The sequence below is a fragment of the Balaenoptera borealis genome (assembly GCF_965194805.1).
Source record: "Balaenoptera borealis genome assembly, chromosome: 21".
Lineage (NCBI taxonomy): Eukaryota > Metazoa > Chordata > Mammalia > Artiodactyla > Balaenopteridae > Balaenoptera > Balaenoptera borealis.
The window spans coordinates 6,321,675-6,343,135 of record NC_138880.1 but is presented as its reverse complement, the minus strand read 5'-3'; the positions used below and the strand labels follow the sequence as shown (position 1 = coordinate 6,343,135).

The window sequence follows — 21,461 nt, the reverse complement described above, 5'->3', positions numbered from 1 at the left end:
TTTTTTCTTCGTGATTTTATTAATACCTAAAACTATCTTTGAGATTTCTGAGATTGCCATCAGAAAATAACAGATTTGTTCTCTTATCTCATAAATATAAGAATGCTAGAAATAATTATAATTTGTTTGGTATTCTCCATTATTTATTTATTTTTGTAAGATATTAATTTTTTATGAAAACTCATCATATTGTAATGGCTTTTTACAAAATAAGAGAAACTATTGTTCCTAATTGCAGTTGGGAAGAATTTTACAATATCTTTCTTTTTTTAATCCATTTTTAAATTTAAGTAGTTAATTTACAATGTTGTGTTAGTTTCAGGTGTACAGCAAAGTGATTCAGATATATATATATGTTTTCTTTTTCACGTTCTTTTCCATTATAGGTTGTTACAAGACCTTGAATATAGTTCCCTGTGCTATACAGTAGGTCCTTGTTGTGTACCTAGTTTATACATAGTAGTGTGTATACTGTAATCCCAAACTCCTAATTTATGATATTCTCCATTATTTCCTAACAGATAGCAATGCAAGAGTTGCACAGGAAGAACTGTCAAAGAAATTCAGCCAGCCTTCCCTAGGTTAATTTTAAATGTTATTAATATAAGCATAACTAACATTCTCAGCATAAATGTTTCATATATTGTACATGTTACAAGAATAGATTGAATACTTGTAGAAAATCAAGTCCACTTCTCTTCATAATATTTTCTTATCCTCAAGAGAAACTTTGATCAAACTCTTAATAAATAGTTATTATCACACCCCTGTCTGCAAAATAAGAGATTTTGCTTTTCTCCATTCTCATACTATTGATGACTCTAATAAATGAATCATTCAAGCTTTTCAGGCTTTTGATCAACTGGTAGTTTGTGCTTTTCTCTAATGTTTACCTAAAGTTTCTGCTTTCAGGTACAGGATAGAAACTAGGTCTTCACTGACATGTAGAAAGGATCATCTCAGGTATTCTAAACTATTTGAATTCAAGAATTAGACTCACAGGTACAGGATATAGTGCTTAAGCTGATACTGAGTAGACAATTTCAGAACACACCATATGGCTGAATCAGGCTTTATTGGAATCCTTTATATCCAGGAACATAATGCCATATGAAAGCAAACTGCTAACTCAAGATCCAGGGGAATAAGAATCAATTATACAGGGTTAAATTAAATAATGAGAAAAATTAACTGTGGTTATACATTTCTGATGATATAACAGAAAGCCCATTTTCTTTCTTCTTGATGCATTTCTAATCCTCAGTTTATTATCTATGCTTTTATAAACTGAAATGAAACATTTTAAAACTAGGAACTGGTTCTCACTAGTGCCCTCAAATTCAGAAACAATACATTTACTGTTCCTTCACTTTTTATGGCAATGCAATTATTTATAGGCTCAATAATGGTCCACCATTACCCTCCTACCAAAAATAACTAGAAAACTAGACAAATTATAGAAAACAACTATTTTTACACATTGGACTACAGGCAGAACAAGACTATGATCTCTGAGAAAAAAATAAAAAACAAATGAGGTGAGCCCTCCTATTTTCCAAGCTCTTTGCTTGGAGGCAATTTCCTGACTAAGGTGTAGTGAGGAGGAACCCAAACACAGTCGGGAAATCTTGTTGAGCAAAGGAGATGGAGATTCAAGTATGTGAAGGTTAGGAGGCTGTGGAACCTAGAATTTGCTGGGAAGACTATTCTAGAGGAGGGAACTACAAATGAAAGAGTCCTATAAACCCACATAGAAACTGCCTTCTGTCTTTGGCTGAATACAATCTGCACCTGCACAGGGCTAACATCCATAAGACTGAACAAGAACTACTTCCAGAGAAAAAAAATTAGCAAGGAACTATAAGATGAATAGTTCCTGAAATCACACAACCTGGAAATCATACAAGGTCCTATCAGCCTGAATGTACAGGCCATGTTGAATGCACAGAATATTCAATAGAGACCATAGAAGGGTCACAACTCAGAACTGGGGCAAATTTAGCCTATAGTAAAATTTAGACCCTAAAAAATTTACTCTATGCCTTCAAACAACTTAACAACAAGTCTTGAAAGGTTTAAAATGATCTGCAAGTTCTACCCAGTAAAGAATTGAAGGTAATGATCAAAGAACTCAGGAGAAGATTGGAAGAAAAAAGTGAAAAGTTAGAAGTTTCTAAAAAAGAGTTAGAAAATATAAGGAACAACCAAACAGAGATGAAGAATACAATAACTGAAATAGAAAACACACTAGAAGAAATCAATTATAGACTAATTGATACAGAGGAATGGATCAGTGAGCTGGAAGACAGAGTAGTGGAAATCACTGATGCTGAACAGAAAAAAGAAAAAAGAATAAGAGGAAATGAGGAGAGTTTAAGAGACCTCGGGTACAATATTCTGTGCACTAATATTCATTTTATAGAGATCTCGGAAGGAGAAGAGAGAGGGAAAGGGACTGAAAACATATTTAAAAACATAATAGTTGAAAAAAATCCCTAACCTGTAAAAGGAAGCAGACATCCAAGCACAGGAAGCAGAGAAAGTTCCAAATAGGATCAACCCAAAGAGGACTACACCAAGACACACTGTAGTGAAAATGGCAAAAATTAAAGACAAAGAGAGAATATTAAAAGCAAAAAGGGGAAAGCAACAAATTACATACATGAGAACTCCCATAAGGCTATTAGCTGACTTTTCAGCAGAAACTTTGCAGGTCAGAAGTGGGTGGCACAATATTTTTAAACTGATGAAAGGAAAAAAAACGACAACCAACAATACTCTAGCTGGCAAGGATTTCATTCAGATTTGATGGCAAGATCAACAGTTTTACAGGCAAGCAAAAGCTAAAAGAGTTCAACACCAGCAAGCCACCTTTACAAAAAATGTTAAAGGGACTTCTCTAAGTGAAAAAGAAGAGGCCACAACTAGAAACGTGAAAATTACAAAACAAAAAATCTCACTGGTTAATGAAAATATATAGTAATGGTAGTAAATCAACCACATATTTATCTACATGGAAGGTTAAAAGACAAAAATAGTAAAGTTACTTATATCCACAATGAATAGTAAAGGGATACGCAAAACAAAAATATGTGAAATATGATGTCAAAATGTGGGGGAAGGGGAGTAAAATGCAGGATTGTTAAAATGTGGTTGAACTTCAGAAATCAGCAATTTAAAATTATATATATATATATAGTTTTATATAAACTTCATGTTAACCACAAACCAAAAGTCTATAATAGATACACACACACAAAAAAAGATAATGAGTGTGCAAACATAACATTAACTATAGTCATTAAATCAGAAGGTAAGAGAGCAAAAAGAGAAAGTAACAAAAAAGAGAAGTACAAAAACCCCAAAACAAATAATAAAATAGCAATAAGTACATGACTATCAATAATTACTTTAAAGGAAAGTGGACTAAATGTTCCAATCAAAAGACATAGAGTAGCTAAATGAATACAGAAACAAGATCATATACGTGCTGCCTACAAGGGACTCACTTCAGAGCTAAAGACACACACGGACTGACTGTGAGGGAATAAAAAAGGGTATTCCATACAAATGGAAACAAAAAGAAAGCCAGGATAGCAATAATTATATCAGACAAAATAGACTTTAAAATAAAGACTGTTACAAGAAACAGAGATGATAATATAAATGATGACAATGATGAAGGGATTAGCACAAGAAGAAGATATGAAAACCTTTAAATATGCATGCACCCAACATAGAAGCAATTAAACACATAAAGCAAATATTAACAGACATAAAGGGAGAAATTGACAGTAACACAATAATAGTGGGGGCCTTTAACTCCCCACTTACAAAAATGAACAGATCATACTGACAGAAAATCAGTAAGGAAACACTGGCCTTAAATAACACATTAAACCAAAGAGACTACATAGACACATATGGAACATTCCATCTAAAGCAGTAGAATACACATTCTTCTCAAGTGCACAGGGAACATTCTCCAGGAAAGATCACATGCTAGGCCACAAAACAAGTCCAGGTAAATTTAGTTGAAATCATATAAAACATCTTTTCTGACCACAAGGTGATTGAGACTAGAAATTAACTATGAGGAAAAAAAAAGAAAAGTGGAGCCTGAATAATATGCTACACAACAAAAATGGATCACTTAAGAAATCAAAGAAGAAATTTTAAATGCCTGGAGACAATGAAAATTAAAACACTATAATTGAAAATCCATGGGATGCAGCAAAGGTAGTTCTAAGAAGGAAGATTATAATGATACAAGCATACCTCAGGAGACAAGAAAAATCTCAAACAACTTAAACTTACTTAACAACTTAACTTAAACAAGTTAAACTCCTTTAGTTACTTAAAGGAACTAGACAAAGAAGAACAAACAAAATCCAAAGTTATTAGAAGGAGTGAAATCATAAAGATCAGAGCCGAAATAACTAAAATAAGGACAATAAAAAAACCACAATAGAAGAGACCAATGAAACAAGAGCTGGTTCCTTGAAAAAGAAACAAAATTAATAAACCTTTAGCCAGACCCATCAAGAAAAAGGAGAGAGAGGGCCCAAATCAATAATACCAGAAATGGAAAAAAAAGTTACAACTAATACAACAAAAATACAAAGGATCATAAAAGATATTCCAAAAATTATATGACAATGAAATGGACAAAGTCCTAGAAATGTACAATTTCCCAAGACTGAGTAAGGGGTAAAAACAAAATCTGAACAGACCAATTACCAGTATGAAACAGAATCAGTAATTTAAAAACACTCCTAACAAACAAAAGTCCAGGACTAGATTGATTCACAGTAAAATTCTACCAAACATTTGGAAGAGAGTGAACAGCTATTCTTCTCAAATTATTCTAAGAAATTGCAGAGACAGAAATGTATTCAAAATCATTCTAAGAGGCCAGTATCACCCCGATACCAAAACCAGACCAAGATATCACACACGAAAAAGAAAATTACAAGGAAATATCACTGACAAACATAGATGCAAAAATCCTCAATAAAATATCAGCAAACCAAATCCAACAATATATGAAAAGGATCATACACCATGATGCAGTGGGAATGTATTCCAGAGATATAAAAATGGTTCAGTACCCACAATTCAATCAATGTGATACACATATTAACAAATTTAAGAGTAAAAATTATATGATTATCTCAATACATGCAGAAAAATCTATTGACAAAATTCAATGTCACTTATAATACAAACTCTCAACAAAGTGAGAATAGAAGGAATATACCTCAATGTAATAAGGAACATACATGTTAATTCCATAGCTAACATCATACTCAATGGTGAAAAGCTCAAAGCACTTCCTCTAAGATCAGGAACAAGACAAGAATGCCCCCTCTCACCACTTTTATTCACCATAGTATTGTAAGTCCTAGCCAGAACAATCAGACAAGAAAAAAATAAAAGAATTCCAAATTGAAAAGGAAGAAGTAAAACTGTCACTGTTTGCAGATGACATGATATTATGTATAGGAAGTCCTACAAATACCGCAAAAACTACTAAAGCTAATTCAGTAAAGATGCATGATACAAAACTAATATACAGAACTCTGTTCCATTTCTATACACTATCAGAGAAATTTTTTTCAAAATTCCAATTTCAGTTGCATCAAAATAATACAATACCTAGGAATAAATCTAACTAAGGAGGTAAAAGACCAGTACTTAGAAAACTGTAAGACACTGATGAAAGTAACTGAAGACAATACAAACAGATGGAAAGATGTACTGTGTTCATAGATTGGAAGAATATTGTTAAAACGTCCATACTACCTAAAGCAATCTACAGATTTAATGCAATCCCTATCAAGATACCCATGACATATTTTCACTGAAATAGAACAAATAATTCTAAAATTTATATGGAACCACAAAAGACCCCAAATAGCCAAAACAATCTTGAGAAAAAGAACAAAGCAGGATGTATAACTCTCCCTGATTTCACACTATATCACAAAGTGGCAGTAATCAAAACAATATGGTACTGGCATAAAAAAAGACACACAGATCAATGGACCCATATAGAGAGCCTAGAAGTAAACCAACACACTTATGGTGAATTAATCTATCACAAAGGAAGCAAGAATAGACAATGGTAAAAAGACATCAATACGTGATGCTGGGAAAACTGGACAGCTACATGTAAAATAATTAATTTAGAACATTTTCTCACCCCATAGACAAAAAATAAACTGAAAATGGATTAAAAACCTAAATGTAAGACTGGAAACCATAAAACTTCTTGAAGAAAACATAAAAGAATGCTCTTTGTCATAAATTGTAGCAATAATTTTTTTTGGTCTGTAACCTAAGGCAAAGGAAACAAAAGCAAAAATAAACAAACAGGACCTAATTAAACTCAAAAGCTTTTGCACAGGAGGAGAGAAGATGGCGGAAGAGTAAGACGCAGAGATCACCTTCCTCCCCACAGATACAGTAGAAATACATCTACATGTGGAACTGCTCCTACAGAACACCCACTGAACGCTGGCAGAAAACGTCAGACCTCCCAAAAGGCAAGAAACTCCCCCCGTACTTGGGTAGGGCAAAAGAAAAAAGAAATAACAGAGACAAAAGAATAGGGACGGCACCTGCACCAGTGGGAGGGAGCTGTGAAGGAGGAAAGGTTTCCACGCACTAGGAAGCCCCTTCGCGGGCGGAGACTGCGGGTGGCAGAGGGGGGAAGCTTCGGAGCCACGGAGGAGAGCGCAGCCACAGGGGTGTGGAGGGCAAAGCGGAGAGATTCCCGCACGGAGGAGCGGTGCCGAGCAGCACTCACCAGCCCGAGAGGCTTGTCTGCTCACCCACGGGGGCGGGCGGGGCTGGGAGCTGAGGCTCGGGCTTCGTTCGGATCGCAGGGAGAGGACTGGGGTTGGCGGCGTGAACACAGCCTGAAGGGGTTAGCGCACCACAGCTGGCTGGGAGGGAGACCGGGAAAAGGTCTGCAGCTGCCGAAGAGGCAAGAGACTTTTTCTTGCCTCTTTGTTTCGCGGCGCGCAAGGAGAGGGGATTCAGAGCGCCGCCTAAACGAACTCCAGAGACTGGCGCGAGCCGAGGCTATCAGCACGGACCCCAGAGACGGGCGTGAGACGCTGGGGCTGCTGCTGCCGCCTCCAAAAATCCTGTGTGCGAGCACAGGTCATTCTCCACACGGCCCCTCCTGGGAGCCGGTGCAGCCCGCCACTGCCAGGGTCCTGTGATCCAGGGACAACTTCCCCGGGAGAACACACTGCGCACCTCAGGCTGGTGCAACGTCACGCTGGCCTCTGCCGCGCAGGCTCGCCCCGCCTCCTCTGTACCCCTCCCTCCCCGCGGCCTGGGTGAGCCAGAGCCCCCGAAGCAGCTGCTCCTTTAACCCCGTCCTGTCTGGGTGGGGAACAGACGCCCTCAGGCGACCTACACGCCGAGGCGGGTCCAAATCCAAAGCTGATCTCCAGGAGCTGTGAGAACAGAGAAGAGAAGGGGAAATCTCTCCCAGCAGCCTCAGAAGCAGCGGATTAAAGCTCCACAAACAACTTGATGTGCCTGCATCTGTTGAATACCTGAATAGACAACGAATCATCCCAAATTCAGGAGGTGGACTTTGGGAGCAGGATATATTAATTTTTCCCCTTTTCCTTTTTTTGTGAGTGTATATGTATATGCTTCTGGGTGAGATTTTGTCTGTATAGCTTTGCTTTATAATAGCTTTATTTTACTTCACTATATTATAGCCTCTTTCTTTCTTTCTTTCTATTTTTTCTCACTTTTACTCTGAGCCGTGTGGACGAAAGGCTCTTGGTGCTCCAGCCAGGCATCAGGGCTGTACCTCTGAGGTGGGAGAGCCAACTTCAGGACACTGGTCCACAAGAGACCTCCCAGCTCCACGTAATACCAAATGACAAAAATCTCTCAGAGATCTCCATCTCAACATCAAGACCCAGCATCACTCAATGACCAGCAAGCTACAGTGCTGAACACCCTATGCCAAACAACTAGCAAGACAGGAACACAGCCCCATCCATTAGCAGAGAGGCTGCCTAAAATCATAATAAGGCCACAGACACCCCAAAATACACCACCAGATGTGGACGTGCCCACCAGAAAGACAAGATCCAGCCTTATCCACCAGAACTCAGGCACTAGTTCCCTCCACCAGGAAGCCTACACAACCCACTGAACCAACCTTAGCCACTAGGGACAGATACCAAAAACAACAGGTACTACGAACCTGCAGCCTGTGAAAAGGAGACCCCAAACACAGTAAGATAAGCAAAATGAGACGACAGAAAAACACACAGCAGATGAAGGAGCAGGGTCAAAACACACCAGACTTAACAAATGAAGAGGAAATAGGTAGTCTGCCTGAAGAAGAATTCAGAATAATGATAGTAAGGATGATCCAAAATCTTGGAAATAGAATAGACAAAATGCAAGAAACATTTAACAAGGACGTAGAAGAATTAAGAGGAACCAAGCAATGATGAAAAACACAATAAATGAAATTAAAAATACTCTAGATGGGATCAATAGCAGAATAACTGAGGCAGAAGAAAGGATAAGTGACCTGGAAGATAAAATGGTGGAAATAACTACTGCAGAGCAGGATAAAGAAAAAAGAATGAAAAGAACTGAGGACAGTCTCAGAGACCTCTGGGACAACATTAAACGCACCAACATTCGAATTATAGGGGTCCCAGAAGAAGAAGAGAAAAAGAAAGGGACTGAGAAAATATTTGAAGAGATTATAGTTGAAAACTTCCCTAATATGGGAAACGAAATAGTTAATCAAGTCCTGGAAGCACAGAGAGTCCCATACAGGATAAACCCAAGGAGAAACACGCCAAGACACATATTAATCAAACTGTCAAAAATTAAATATAAGGAAAACATATTAAAGGCAGCAAGGGAAAAACAACATATAACACACAAGGGAATCCCCATAAGGTTAACAGCTGATCTTTCAGCAGAAACTCTGCAAGCCAGAAGGGAGTGGCAGGATATACTTAAAGTGATGAAGGAGAAAAACCTACAACCAAGATTACTCTACCCAGCAAGGATCTCATTCAGATGTGATGGAGAAATTAAAACCTTTACAGACAAGCAAAAGCTGAGAGAGTTCAGCACCACCAAACCAGCTTTACAACAAATGCTAAAGGAACTTCTCTAGGCAAGAAACACAAGAGAAGGGGCTTCCCTGGTGGCGCAGTGGTTGAGAATCTGCCTGCCAATGCAGGGGACACGGGTTCGGGCCCTGGTCTGGGAAGATCCCACATGCCGCGGAGCAACTAGGCCCGTGAGCCACAATTACTGAGCCTGCGCATCTGGAGCCGGTGCTCCGCAACAAGAGAGGCCGCGATAGTAAGAGGCCTGCGCACCGCGATGAAGAGTGGCCCCCGCTTGCCACAACTAGAGAAAGCCCTCGCACAGAAATGAAAACCCAACACAGCCATAAATAAATAAATAAATAAATAAATAATTTAAAAAAAAAAAAAAAAAAAAAAAAAAAAAAAAAAAAAGAAACACAAGAGAAGGAAAACACCTACAATAACAAACCCAAAACATTTAAGAAAATGGGAATAGGAACATACATATCGATAATTACCTTGAATGTAAATGGATTAAATGCTCCCACCAAAAGACACAGGCTGGCTGAATGGATACAAAAACAAGACCCATATATATGCTGTCTACAAGAGACCCACTTCAGACCTAGAGACACATACAGACTGAAAGTGAGGGGATGGAAAAAGATATTCCATGCAAATGGAAATCAAAAGAAAGCTGGAGTAGCAATTCTCATATCAGACAAAATAGACTTTAAAATAAAGACTATTACAAGAGACAAAGAAGGACACTATATAATGATCAAGGGATCGATCCAAGAGGAAGGTATAACAATTGTAAATATTTATGCACCCAACATAGGAGCACCTCAATACATAAGGCAAATACTAATAGCCATAAAAGGGGAAATCGACAGCAACACAATCATAGTAGGGGACTTTAACACCCCACTTTCACCAATGGACAGATCATCCAAAATGAAAATAAATAAGGAAACACAAGCTTTAAATGATACATTAAACAAGATGGACTTAATTGATATTTATAGGACATTCCACCCAAAAACAACAGAATACACATTTTTCTCAAGTGCTCATGGAACGTTCTCCAGGATAGATCATATCTTGGGTCACAAATCAAGCCTTGGTAAATTTAAGAAAATTGAAATCGTATCAAGTATCTTTTCTGACCACAACGCTATGAGACTAGATATCAATTACAGGAAAAGATCTGTAAAAAAATACAAACACATGGAGGCTACACAATACACTACTTAAAAACGAAGTGATCACTGAAGAAATCAAAGGGGAAATCAAAAAATACCTAGAAACAAATGACAATGGAAATACGACGACCCAAAACCTATGGGACGCAGCAAAAGCAGTGCTAAGAGGGAAGTTTATAGCAATACAAGCCTACCTCAAGAAACAGGAAACATCTCGAATAAACAACCTAACCTTGCACCTAAAGCAATTAGAGAAAGAAGAACAAAAAAACCCCAAAGCCAGCAGAAGGAAAGAAATCATAAAGATTAGGTCAGAAATAAATGAAAAAGAAATGAAGGAAACAATAGCAAAAATCAATGAAACTAAGAGCTGGTTCTTTGAGAAGATAAACAAAATTGATAAACCATTAGCCAGACTCATCAAGAGAAAAAGGGAGAAGACTCAAATCAATAGAATTAGAAATGAAAAAGGAGAAGTAACCACTGACACTGCAGAAATACAAAAGATCATGAGAGAGTACTACAAGCAACTCTATGCCAATAAAATGGACAACCTGGAAGAAATGGACAGATTCTTAGAAATGCACAAACTGCCGAGACTGAACCAGGAAGAAATAGAAAATATGAACAGACCAATCACAAGCACTGAAATTGAAACTGTGATTAAAAACCTTCCAACAAACAAAAGCCCAGGACCAGATGGCTTCACAGGTGAATTCTATCAAACATTTAGAGAAGAGCTAACACCTATCCTTTTCAAACTCTTCCAAAATATTGCAGAGGGAGGAACACTCCCAAACTCATTCTACGAGGCCACCATCACCCTGATACCAAAACCAGACAAAGATGTCACAAAGAAAGAAAACTACAGGCCAATATCACTGATGAACATAGATGCAAAAATCCTCAACAAAATACTAGCAAACAGAATCCAACAGCACATTAAAAGGATCATACACCATGATCAAGTGGGGTTTATCCCAGGAATGCAAGGATTCTTCAACATACACAAATCAATCAATGTGATACACCATATTAACAAATTGAAGGAGAAAAACCATATGATCATCTCAATAGATGCAGAGAAAGCTTTCGACAAAATTCAACACCCATTTATGATAAAAGCCCTGCAGAAAGTAGGCATAGAGGGAACTTTCCTCAGCATAATAAAGGCCATATATGACAAACCCACAGCCAACATTGTCCTCAATGGTGAAAAACTGAAACCATTTCCACTAAGATCAGGAACAAGACAAGGTTGCCCACTCTCACCACTATTATTCAACATAGTTTTGGAAGTGTTAGCCACAGCAATCAGAGAAGAAAAAGAAATAAAAGGAATCCAAATCGGAAAAGAAGAAGTAAAGCTGTCACTATTTGCAGATGACATGATACTATACATAGAGAATCCTAAAGATGCTACCAGAAAACTCCTAGAGCTAATCAATGAATTTGGTAAAGTAGCAGGATACAAAATTAATGCACAGAAATCTCTTGCATTTCTATACACTAATGACGAAAAATCTGAAAGTGAAATTAAGAAAACACTCCCGTTTACCATTGCAACAAAAAGAATAAAATATCTAGGAATAAACCTACCTAAGGAGACAAAAGACCTGTATGCAGAAAATTATAAGACACTGATGAAAGAAATTAAAGATGATACAAATAGATGGAGAGATATACCATGTTCCTGGATTGGAAGAATCAACATTGTGAAAATGACTCTACTACCCAAAGCAATCTACAGATTCAATGCAATCCCTATCAAACTACCACTGGCATTTTTCACAGAACTAGAACAAAAAATTTCACAATTTGTATGGAAACACAAAAGACCCCGAATAGCCAAAGCAATCTTGAGAAGGAAAAATGGAGCTGGGGGAATCAGGCTCCCTGACTTCAGAGTATATTACAAAGCTTCAGTAATCAAGACAGTTTGGTACTGGCACAAAAACAGAAATATAGATCAATGGAACAGGATAGAAGGCCCAGAGATAAACCCACACACATATGGTCACCTTATCTTTGATAAAGGAGGCAAGCATATACAGTGGAGAAAAGACAGCCTCTTCAATAAGTGGTGCTGGGAAAATTGGACAGGTACATGTAAAAGTATGAAATTAGAACACTCCCTGACACCATGCACAAAAATAAACTCAAAATGGATTAAAGACCTAAGTGTAAGGGCAGACACTATCAAACTCTTAGAGGAAAACATAGGCAGAACACTCTATGACATACATCACAGCAAGATTCTTTTTGACCCAGCTCCCAGAGAAATGGAAATAAGAACACAAATAAACAAATGGGACCTAATGAAACTTAAAAGCTTTTGCACAGCAAAGGAAACTATAAACAAGACCAAAAGACAACCATCAGAATGGGAGAAAATATTTGCAAATGAAGCAACTGACAAAGGATTAATCTCCAAGATTTACAAGCAGCTCATGCAGCTCAATAACAAAAAAACGAACAACCCAATCCAAAAATGGGCAGAAGACCTAAATAGACATTTCTCCAAAGAAGATATACAGATGGCCTACAGACACATGAAAGAATGCTCAACATCATTAATCATTAGAGAAATGCAAATCAAAACTACAATAAGATATCATCTCACACCGGTCAGAATGGCCATCATCAAAAAATCTAGAAACAATAAATGCTGGAGAGGGTGTGGAGGAAAGGGAACACTCTTGCACTGTTGGTGGGAATGTAAATTGATACAGCCACTATGGAGAACAGTATGCAGGTTCCTTAAAAAACTACAAATAGAACTACCATATGACCCAGCAATCCCACTACTGGGCATATATCCTGAGAAAACCATAGGTCAAAAAGAGTCATGTACCAAAATGTTCATTGCAGCTCTATTTACAATAGCCAGGACATGGAAGCAACCTAAATGTCCATCGACAGATGAATGGATAAAGAAGATGTGGCACATATATACAATGGAATATTACTCAGCCATAAAAAGAAATGAAATGGAGGTATTTGTAATGAGGTGGATGGAGTTAGAGTCTGTCATACAGAGTGAAGTAAGTCAGAAAGAGAAAAACAAATACAGTATGCTAACACATATATACGGAATCTAAGGAAAAAAAAAAAAAAGGCCATGAAGAACCTAGTGGCAAGACGGGAATAAAGACACAGACCTACTAGAGAATGGACTTGAGGATATGGGGAGGGGGTGGGGTGAGATGTGACAGGGTAAGAGAGTGTCATGGACATATATACACTACCAAATGTAAAATAGATAACTAGTGGGAAGCAGCCGCATGGCACAGGGAGATCAGCTAGGTGCTTTGTAACCACCTAGAGGGGTGGGATGGGGAGGGTGGGAGGGAGGGAGTTGCAAGAGGGAAGAGAAATGGGAACATATTGTATATGTATAACTGATTCACTTTGTTGTGGGGCAGAAGCTAACACACCATTGTAAGGCAATTATACTTCAATAAAGATGTTTAAAAAAAAAAAAAAGCTTTTGCACAGCAAGGAAACCATTGACAAAATGAAGAAAACCTACTGAATGGGAGAAAATATTTACAAATGATATGACCAACAAGGGATTAATATGCAAAATATATAAACAGCTCATACAACTCAGTATCAAAAACCCAAACTACTCAATTAAAAAATGAACAGAAGACCTAAATAGACATTTTTCCCAGGAAGACATACAGAAGGCAAACAGGCACATAAAAAGATGCTGAAAATTCATAATCATCAGTTGTAACTTGTCCTTTTTCAATTTTAATTTTATTGACTTGAGTCCTCTGCTTTTTTTTCTTGATGAGTCTGGCTAAAGGTTTATCAATTTTGTTTAACTTCTCAAAGAACCAACTTGTAGTTTCATTGATCTTAGCTATTTTTTTCTTTGTCTCTATTTCATTTATTTCTGCTCTGATCTTTATGATTTCTTTCCTTCTACTAACTTTGGGTTTTGTTTTTTCTTCTTTCTCTAATTCCTTTAGGTGTAAGGTTAGATTGTTTATTTGAGATTTTTCTTGTTTCTTGAGGTAGGTTTGTATTGCTATAAACTTCCCTCTTAGAACTGCTTTTGCTGCATCCCATAGGTTTTGGATCATCATGTTTTCATTGTAATTTGTCTCTAGGTATTTTTTGATTTCCTCTTTGATTTCTTCAGTGATCTCTTGGTTATTTAGTAGCATATTGTTTAGCCTCCATGTGTTTGTATTTTTTACAGTTTTTTTTCCTGTAATTGATATCTAGTCTCATAGCATTGTGGTCGGAAACGATGCTTGATATGATTTCAATTTTCTTAAATTTACTGAGGTTTGCTTTGTGACCCAAGGTATGGTCTATCCTGGAGAATGTTCCATGAGCACTTGAGAAGAAAGTGTATTCTGTTGCTTTCAAATGGAATGTCCTATAAATATCAATTAAGTCCCTTTGGTCTATGTGTCATTTAAGGCCTGTGTCTTTATTGGTTTTCTGTCTGGATGATCTGTCCATTGATGAAAGTGGGGTGTTAAAATCCCCCACTATCATTGTATTATTGTCGATTTCTCCTTTTATGGCTGTTAGCATTTGCCTTATATATTGAGGTGCTCCTATGTTGGCTGCATGTATATTTACAATTGTTATATCTTCTTCTTGGATTTATCCCTTGATCATTATGTACTGTCCCTGCTTTGCCTCTTGTAACATTCTGTATTTTAAAATCTATTTCGTCTGGTATGAATATTGCTACACCAGCTTTCTTTTGATTTCCATTTCCATGGATTATCTTTTTCCATCCCCTCACTTTCAGTCTGTATGTGTCCTTAGATCTGAAGTGGGTCTCTTGTAGACAGCACATATATAGGTCTTGTTTTTATATCTATTCAGCCATTCTAGGTCTTTTGATTGGAGTATTTAATACATTTACATTTAAGGTAATTATTGATATGTATGTGTTTATTGCCATTTTTTAACTATTTTGGATTTTTTTGGGGGGTCTTTTTTCTCCCTTTGTCTTTTGCTCTCATGTTGTGATTTGATGTGTATCTTTAGTGATGTGCTTAGATTGCTTTTTCTTTTTTGTCTGTGTATCTATTGTAGATTTTTGTTGTGTGGTTCCCATGAGGTTTCGATATAGCAGTCTATATGTATACCAGACTGTTTCAAGTTGTTGATCTCTTAGTTTCAAATGCATTTCCAATATCCTGTATTTGTACTCTTCTCTTCTCACAATTGCTTGTTTTGATATCATATTTGTGTGTGGATGAATTCCTACCTTTACTTTATGTTTGCCTTTAATAGTGAGCTTTTCCATTCATAATATTCTCTTTTCTTGTTGTGGCCTTTTCTTTTCTGCCTAGAGAATTTCCTTTAGGATTTTTTGTAATGCTGGTTTGGTGGTGCTGAATTCTCTTAGCTTTTGCTTGTCTGGAAAGCTTTTGATTTTTCCATCAAATCTGAATGAGAGCCTTGTTGGGTAGTGTATTCTTGGTTGTAGGCTTTTCCCTTTCATCATTTAAAATATGCAGAGCCATTCCCTTCTGGCCTGCAGAGTTTCTGCTGAAAAATCAGCTGATAGCCTTATCAGGGTTCCCTTGTGTGTTATTTGTTGATTTTCCCTTGTGGCTTTTAATATTTTTTCTTGTCTTTAATTTTTATTTGTTTCATTAATATGTGTCTCAGTGTGTTAATCCTTGAGTTTCTCTTGTATGGGAGTCTCTGCATTTCCTGGACTTGAGTGACTGTTTCCTTCCTCATGTTAGAGAATTTTGGGCTATAATCTCTTCAAAAATATTCTCAGGCCGTTTCTCTCTCTCTTCTCCTCCTGGGACCCCTTTAATGCAAATGTTGGTGCATTTAATGTTGTGTCAGAGGTCTCTTAGACTGCCCTCATTTCTTTTCATTCTTTTTTCTTTATTCTGTCTTGAAGCAGTGATTTCTACCATTCTGTCTTCCTTATTCATTTTTCTGCCTCAGTTACTCTGCTATTGATTCCTTCTAGTGTATTTTTCATTTCACTTATTGTATTATTCATGTCAATTATTGTATTGTTCATCTGTTCTTTAAATCTTCTACCTTTTTGTTAAACATCTCTTGTAATTTCTTGGTCTGTCCCTCCATTCTTTTTCTGAGATCCTGGATCATCTTTACTATCATTACTCTGAATTCTTTTTCAGGTAGTTTGTCTATCTCCACTTCATTTAGTTGTTCTTGTGGGGTTTTATCTTGCTCCTTTGTCTGGAACATTTTTCTCTGCTGTCTCCTTTAGTCTAGAAATACACCCACACACCTATGGTCAATTAATCTATGACAAATGAGGCAAGAATATACAATGGAAAAAAGACAGTCTTTTCAATTAGTGGTGTTGGTAAAACTGGACAGCTACATGTAAAAGAATGAAATTAGAACATTCTTTAACATCATACACAAAAATAAACTCAAAATGGATTAAAGTCCTAAATATAAGACCAGATACTATAAAACTCTTAGAGGAAAACATAGGCAGAACACTCTTTGACATAAATCAGAGCAAAATATTTTTTGAGCCCTCTCCTAGAGTAATGGAAATAAAAACAAAAATAAACAAATGGGACCTAATTAAACTTAAATGCTTGTGCACTGCAAAGGAAACCATAAACAAAATGAAAAGACAACCCACAGAATGGGAGAAAATATTTACAAACAAAGCTACCAACGAGGGATTAATCTCCAAAATATACAAACACCTCATGCAGCTGTATGTCAAAAAAGCAAACAACCCAATAAAAAATGGACAGAAGATCTAAATAGACGTTTCTCCAAAGAAAACATACAGATGGCCAAAAAGCACATGAAAAGATGCTCAACATCACTAATTATCAGAGAAATGCAAATCAAAACTACAAAAGGTATCACCTCACACCAGTCAGAATGGCCATCAACAAAAAGTCTACAAACAATAAATTCTGGAGATGGTGTGGAGAAAAGGGAACCCTCCTACACTGTTGGTGGGAACGTAAATTGGTACAACCACTGTGGAGAACAGTATGCAGGTTACTTACAAAACGAAAAGTAGAACTATATGATCCAGCAATCCCATTCCTGGGCATATATCCAGAGAAAACCATAATCCGAAAGGATACATGTACCCCAATGTTCATTGCAGCACTATTTACGATAGCCAAGATTTGGATGCAACCTAAATGTCCATCTAGAGAAAAAGGGATAAAGAAGATGTAGTACATATATGAAATGGACTATTACTCAGCCATAAAAAGGAATGAAACAATGCCATCTGCAGCAACATGGATGGACCTAGAGAATTTCCATATTAAGTGAACTAAGTCAGACAGAGAAAGATAACTATCATATGATATCACACACGTCTAATTTTTAAAATGAAACAAATTCTTATTTACAAAACAGAAACAGACTTACAGGTATCAAAACCAAAGTTATGGTTACCAAAGGGGAAACATGGGGGGGAGGGATAAGTCAGGAGCTTGGGATAAATATACACACACTACTATATATATGATAGAAAACCAGCAAGGATCTGCAGTGTAGCACAGGGAACTCTACTCAATATTCTGGGAAAACCTATACAAGAAAAGAATCTAAGAAAAGAATGAGTATATGTACATGTATAACTGAATCAATTTGCTGTACACCTGAAATTAACACAACATTGTAAATCAACTATACTCCAATAAAATTAAAATTAAAAAATAAATGTAAAAAATTGTTAATGATCAGAGAAATGCAAATCAAAACCACAATGAGATTATCACCTCACACCTATCAAATATTTATCATCAAAAGTCTACAAATAATAAATGCTGGAGAGGGTGTGGAGAAAAGGAAACCATAGTGCACTGTTGGGGAATGTATTTTGCTATAGCCACTGTGGAAAACAGTATGGCGGTTCTTCAAAAAACTAAAAATAGAATTACCATGTGATCCATCAATTCCATACCTAAATATATATCCAAAGAAAATGAAAACATTAATTCAAAAAGATATATGCACCCAATGTTCATAGCAGCATTATTTATAATAGCCAAGATATGGAAGTAACCTAAGTGTCCATCAACAGATGAATGGATAAAGAAGATGTGGTATATATATACAATAGAGTATTACTCAGCCATAAATACAAATGAAATTTTGCCTTTTGTGACAACATGGATGGACCTTGAGGGTATTACGCTTAATGAAATAAGTCAGAAAGAGAAAGACAAATACTATATATTATCACATATATGGAATCTAAAATATGAAATGAGTGAACATAACAACAGAAACAGGTATAGAAAACAAACTAGTGGTTACCAGTGGGGATAGGGAAGTGGGGAGGGGAAAGAGAGGCACAAGTGATTAAGAATATATATAAAATAAATAAACTACAAGTATATATTGTACAGCAAAGGGACTATAACCAATATTTTATAATAACTTTAGAGTATAATCTATAAAAATGTTGAATCACTCTGTTGCATACCTGAAACTTTTATAATATCATAAATCAAGTATACCTCAATAAAAAACGTATATAGATCCCGAGCCCTCAATAAGATGGAGCATAACTTCCTACTTTTTAAGTCTGGTATATACATAGTGACTTTTTTCAATGAAGTGCAATATGGAAAGAGGGGAAAAAGAGTAATTTTACAGTGAGAAATCTGGAAACATTACCTCAGCCAGGTAATCAAGGTTAACGTCAACATGCACATATACTTGATATGATGAAAGGGCACTTTACCTGTGCATTTTCCTCCCAAGAACACATAAACCCAATCTAATCACAAGAAAAACATTACACAAATCCAAATTGAGGGACATTCTACAGAATATCAACCAGTTCTACTCCAAAGTGTCAAGGCCATCAAAAACAAGGAAATTTTGAGAAATTGTCAAGAGGAGCTTAAGGACACACATTTAATAAATGTCCTGTGGTATTCTGAGTGGAATCCTGCAAAAGGACACTAGGTAAAAGCCAAGGAAATCTGAATGAAGCATGGAATTCAGTTAAAAATAATGTATCAACATTGCTTCATAGATTATAGCAAATGTACCATACTGTTGTTAGATGTTAATAATAGGGGTGTTGCTTAGGGGTGGGGTGTTCAATATGGGCAACAGGGAAATCTGGGGGGCAATAGCATGGTCTAAAACTGAATGTGGTGATGGTTGTGCAACTCTATAAATTAATCAAAAGCAATGAATTGTACACTTACCATGGGTGAATTTTATGGCAAATGATACCTCAATAAGGCTGTTTTAAAATGCATTGGTTGGTATATTGGCAAAATGAGTATAAGCATAAAAAATAATTTTTAAAACACTTAAAATTTTTAGTTATAATTACCATTTCAGGACCACACATAGTGCCATCTTCTACAAATGTTTGATCTCTGTCTTCAGGTTTTTCAACTGTGGTCAGTGTATCTCTAGGTGTCTTCTCTGTGTTTAGAAATGTTGATGTACACATGTCATCTCGTACATGTGTATAAATCACAGATAAATTTGTGCGTGTTACTAAAGTTTTGTGAGGCCAGGTACAAACTAATTTTCCACATAACATATTGCTAGAAGCATAACGAAGAAGAAAAGTTTCTTATTATTTACAGAAATAATGTAGATTGCTGATATAGCTAAATTTTTTAAGTATTTTACTAACTTAAATCCATATTTCAAAAATTTTCTCTAAGTAAATTTTTTTGAGCACACTGACTCATGTATGATGTGGCTCTTTTTGTTTTGTGCAGAAATATAGCAAGAGAAAAATTAATCATTTTTGCAATCTGACAGCCATGATCTGTTCTATACTAGCTTCTGAAATTTGAGCAAATGATCATTGGTCTTTGATTTTTTTCATTAGTACAATGGGATAAATAAATCTAACTACAAATATTTGATGTATATAAATATATATTTATAATATATAGCATAAATATATAATGAATATAAAGGACCTAACACAATGCCTACCTCATCCCATCAATAAACACAGGTGATGTTTATGGTCATTATTCTAACATTATAGGTACTGAACACATGTTGTTTGTAGGAAATAGGTAATATTGTTCAGCTCAGATCATGAAACAGAGAAAACTTGTTATAAAATGGCATCTTAGCTTGTACATAATATGTTCCAGAATCTTAGCAATATACAACCTACGTTCCAAACAAAATTATAATTTTCTAAATACATACGGGTAATTACAATAGTTTCGGCCACAGTTTCCAAATTTATCTCCTCTTGAATTTATTTCATCAAAACAGGCAAATGGAGCACCTCTAGATGCTAAAAGAAATAAAAACTTAAGTAAGTAAATTACAACACACAATTCCAATCATCATGATAGAAACAATAGACTCAGTCTGGAAATTATAATGTTATCCCTAGGAAGGTTTATAATTACCTCGCATTAAAAAGTTGCTGGGGATAGATCAAGATTAAGTACACAAAGAGCAGCATTACACAATAATAGTGCAGGGCTTTAACACCCCACTTTCATCAAAGGATAGAGTTTTTAATGTGATCAAAGATAAATTATCAGCGCTCTCTCTCTCTCTTTCTCTCTCTCTCTCTCTCTCTCTCTCTATATATATACACATATATACATATGTAAACATGACATACATATGTTTTATGTGAGCCTCGTGGTAACCACAAAGCAAACACTTAAAGTAGATACAGAAAAGATAAACAGAAGGGAATGAAAGTATACCACCATAGAAAATAATTAATTTACAAAAGAAGGTAAAAAGAAAAGAATAAAAGAAAAATAGAGTTACAAAACACAAAACACCCAGAAAACAACAAATAAGATGGCACTAGTTGACTGTTAAGTACCGGTAATTCTTTAAACATTAATGAACTGAATTCTCCAGTCAAAAGGCATACGGTGGCTGGACAGAAAAAAAAAAAGACCCTATTATGCGGCCTACAAGAGACTCAGTAGAGTTTTAAGGATACACAGAATGTCAAAAGTAAGACATGGTAAAATATATTCCATGCAAGTGGAAGCCAAAAGAGAGTAAAGGTAGCTATATTTACATCAGACAAAATAGACTTCAGGCAAAAATAGAAACAAGAGACCAAGATGGTCATTATGTAATGATAAAGAGGTCAATTCATCAAGAAGATATAACAATCATAAATATATATGCACTCAACAATGGAGCACCTAACTATATTAAGCAA

The 21,461-nt window shown here is 36.1% G+C and overlaps 1 protein-coding gene across 3 annotated transcripts in view; it reads right to left on the bottom strand.

Annotated features, from left to right (window-relative positions):
• Positions 1–21,461, bottom strand: part of LOC309619527 (disintegrin and metalloproteinase domain-containing protein 5-like) — a 147,105-nt gene that overhangs the window by 26,558 nt on the left and 99,086 nt on the right. For all 3 annotated transcript variants that reach the window (XM_082374758.1, XM_082374760.1, XM_082374759.1), the window contains 2 exons: positions 20,468–20,558; positions 19,620–19,839 (listed from right to left, as the gene is read on the bottom strand). In XM_082374758.1, the coding sequence (XP_082230884.1) occupies positions 19,620–19,839; positions 20,468–20,558 (311 nt within the window). The remainder of the gene's footprint in view (positions 1–19,619; positions 19,840–20,467; positions 20,559–21,461) is intronic.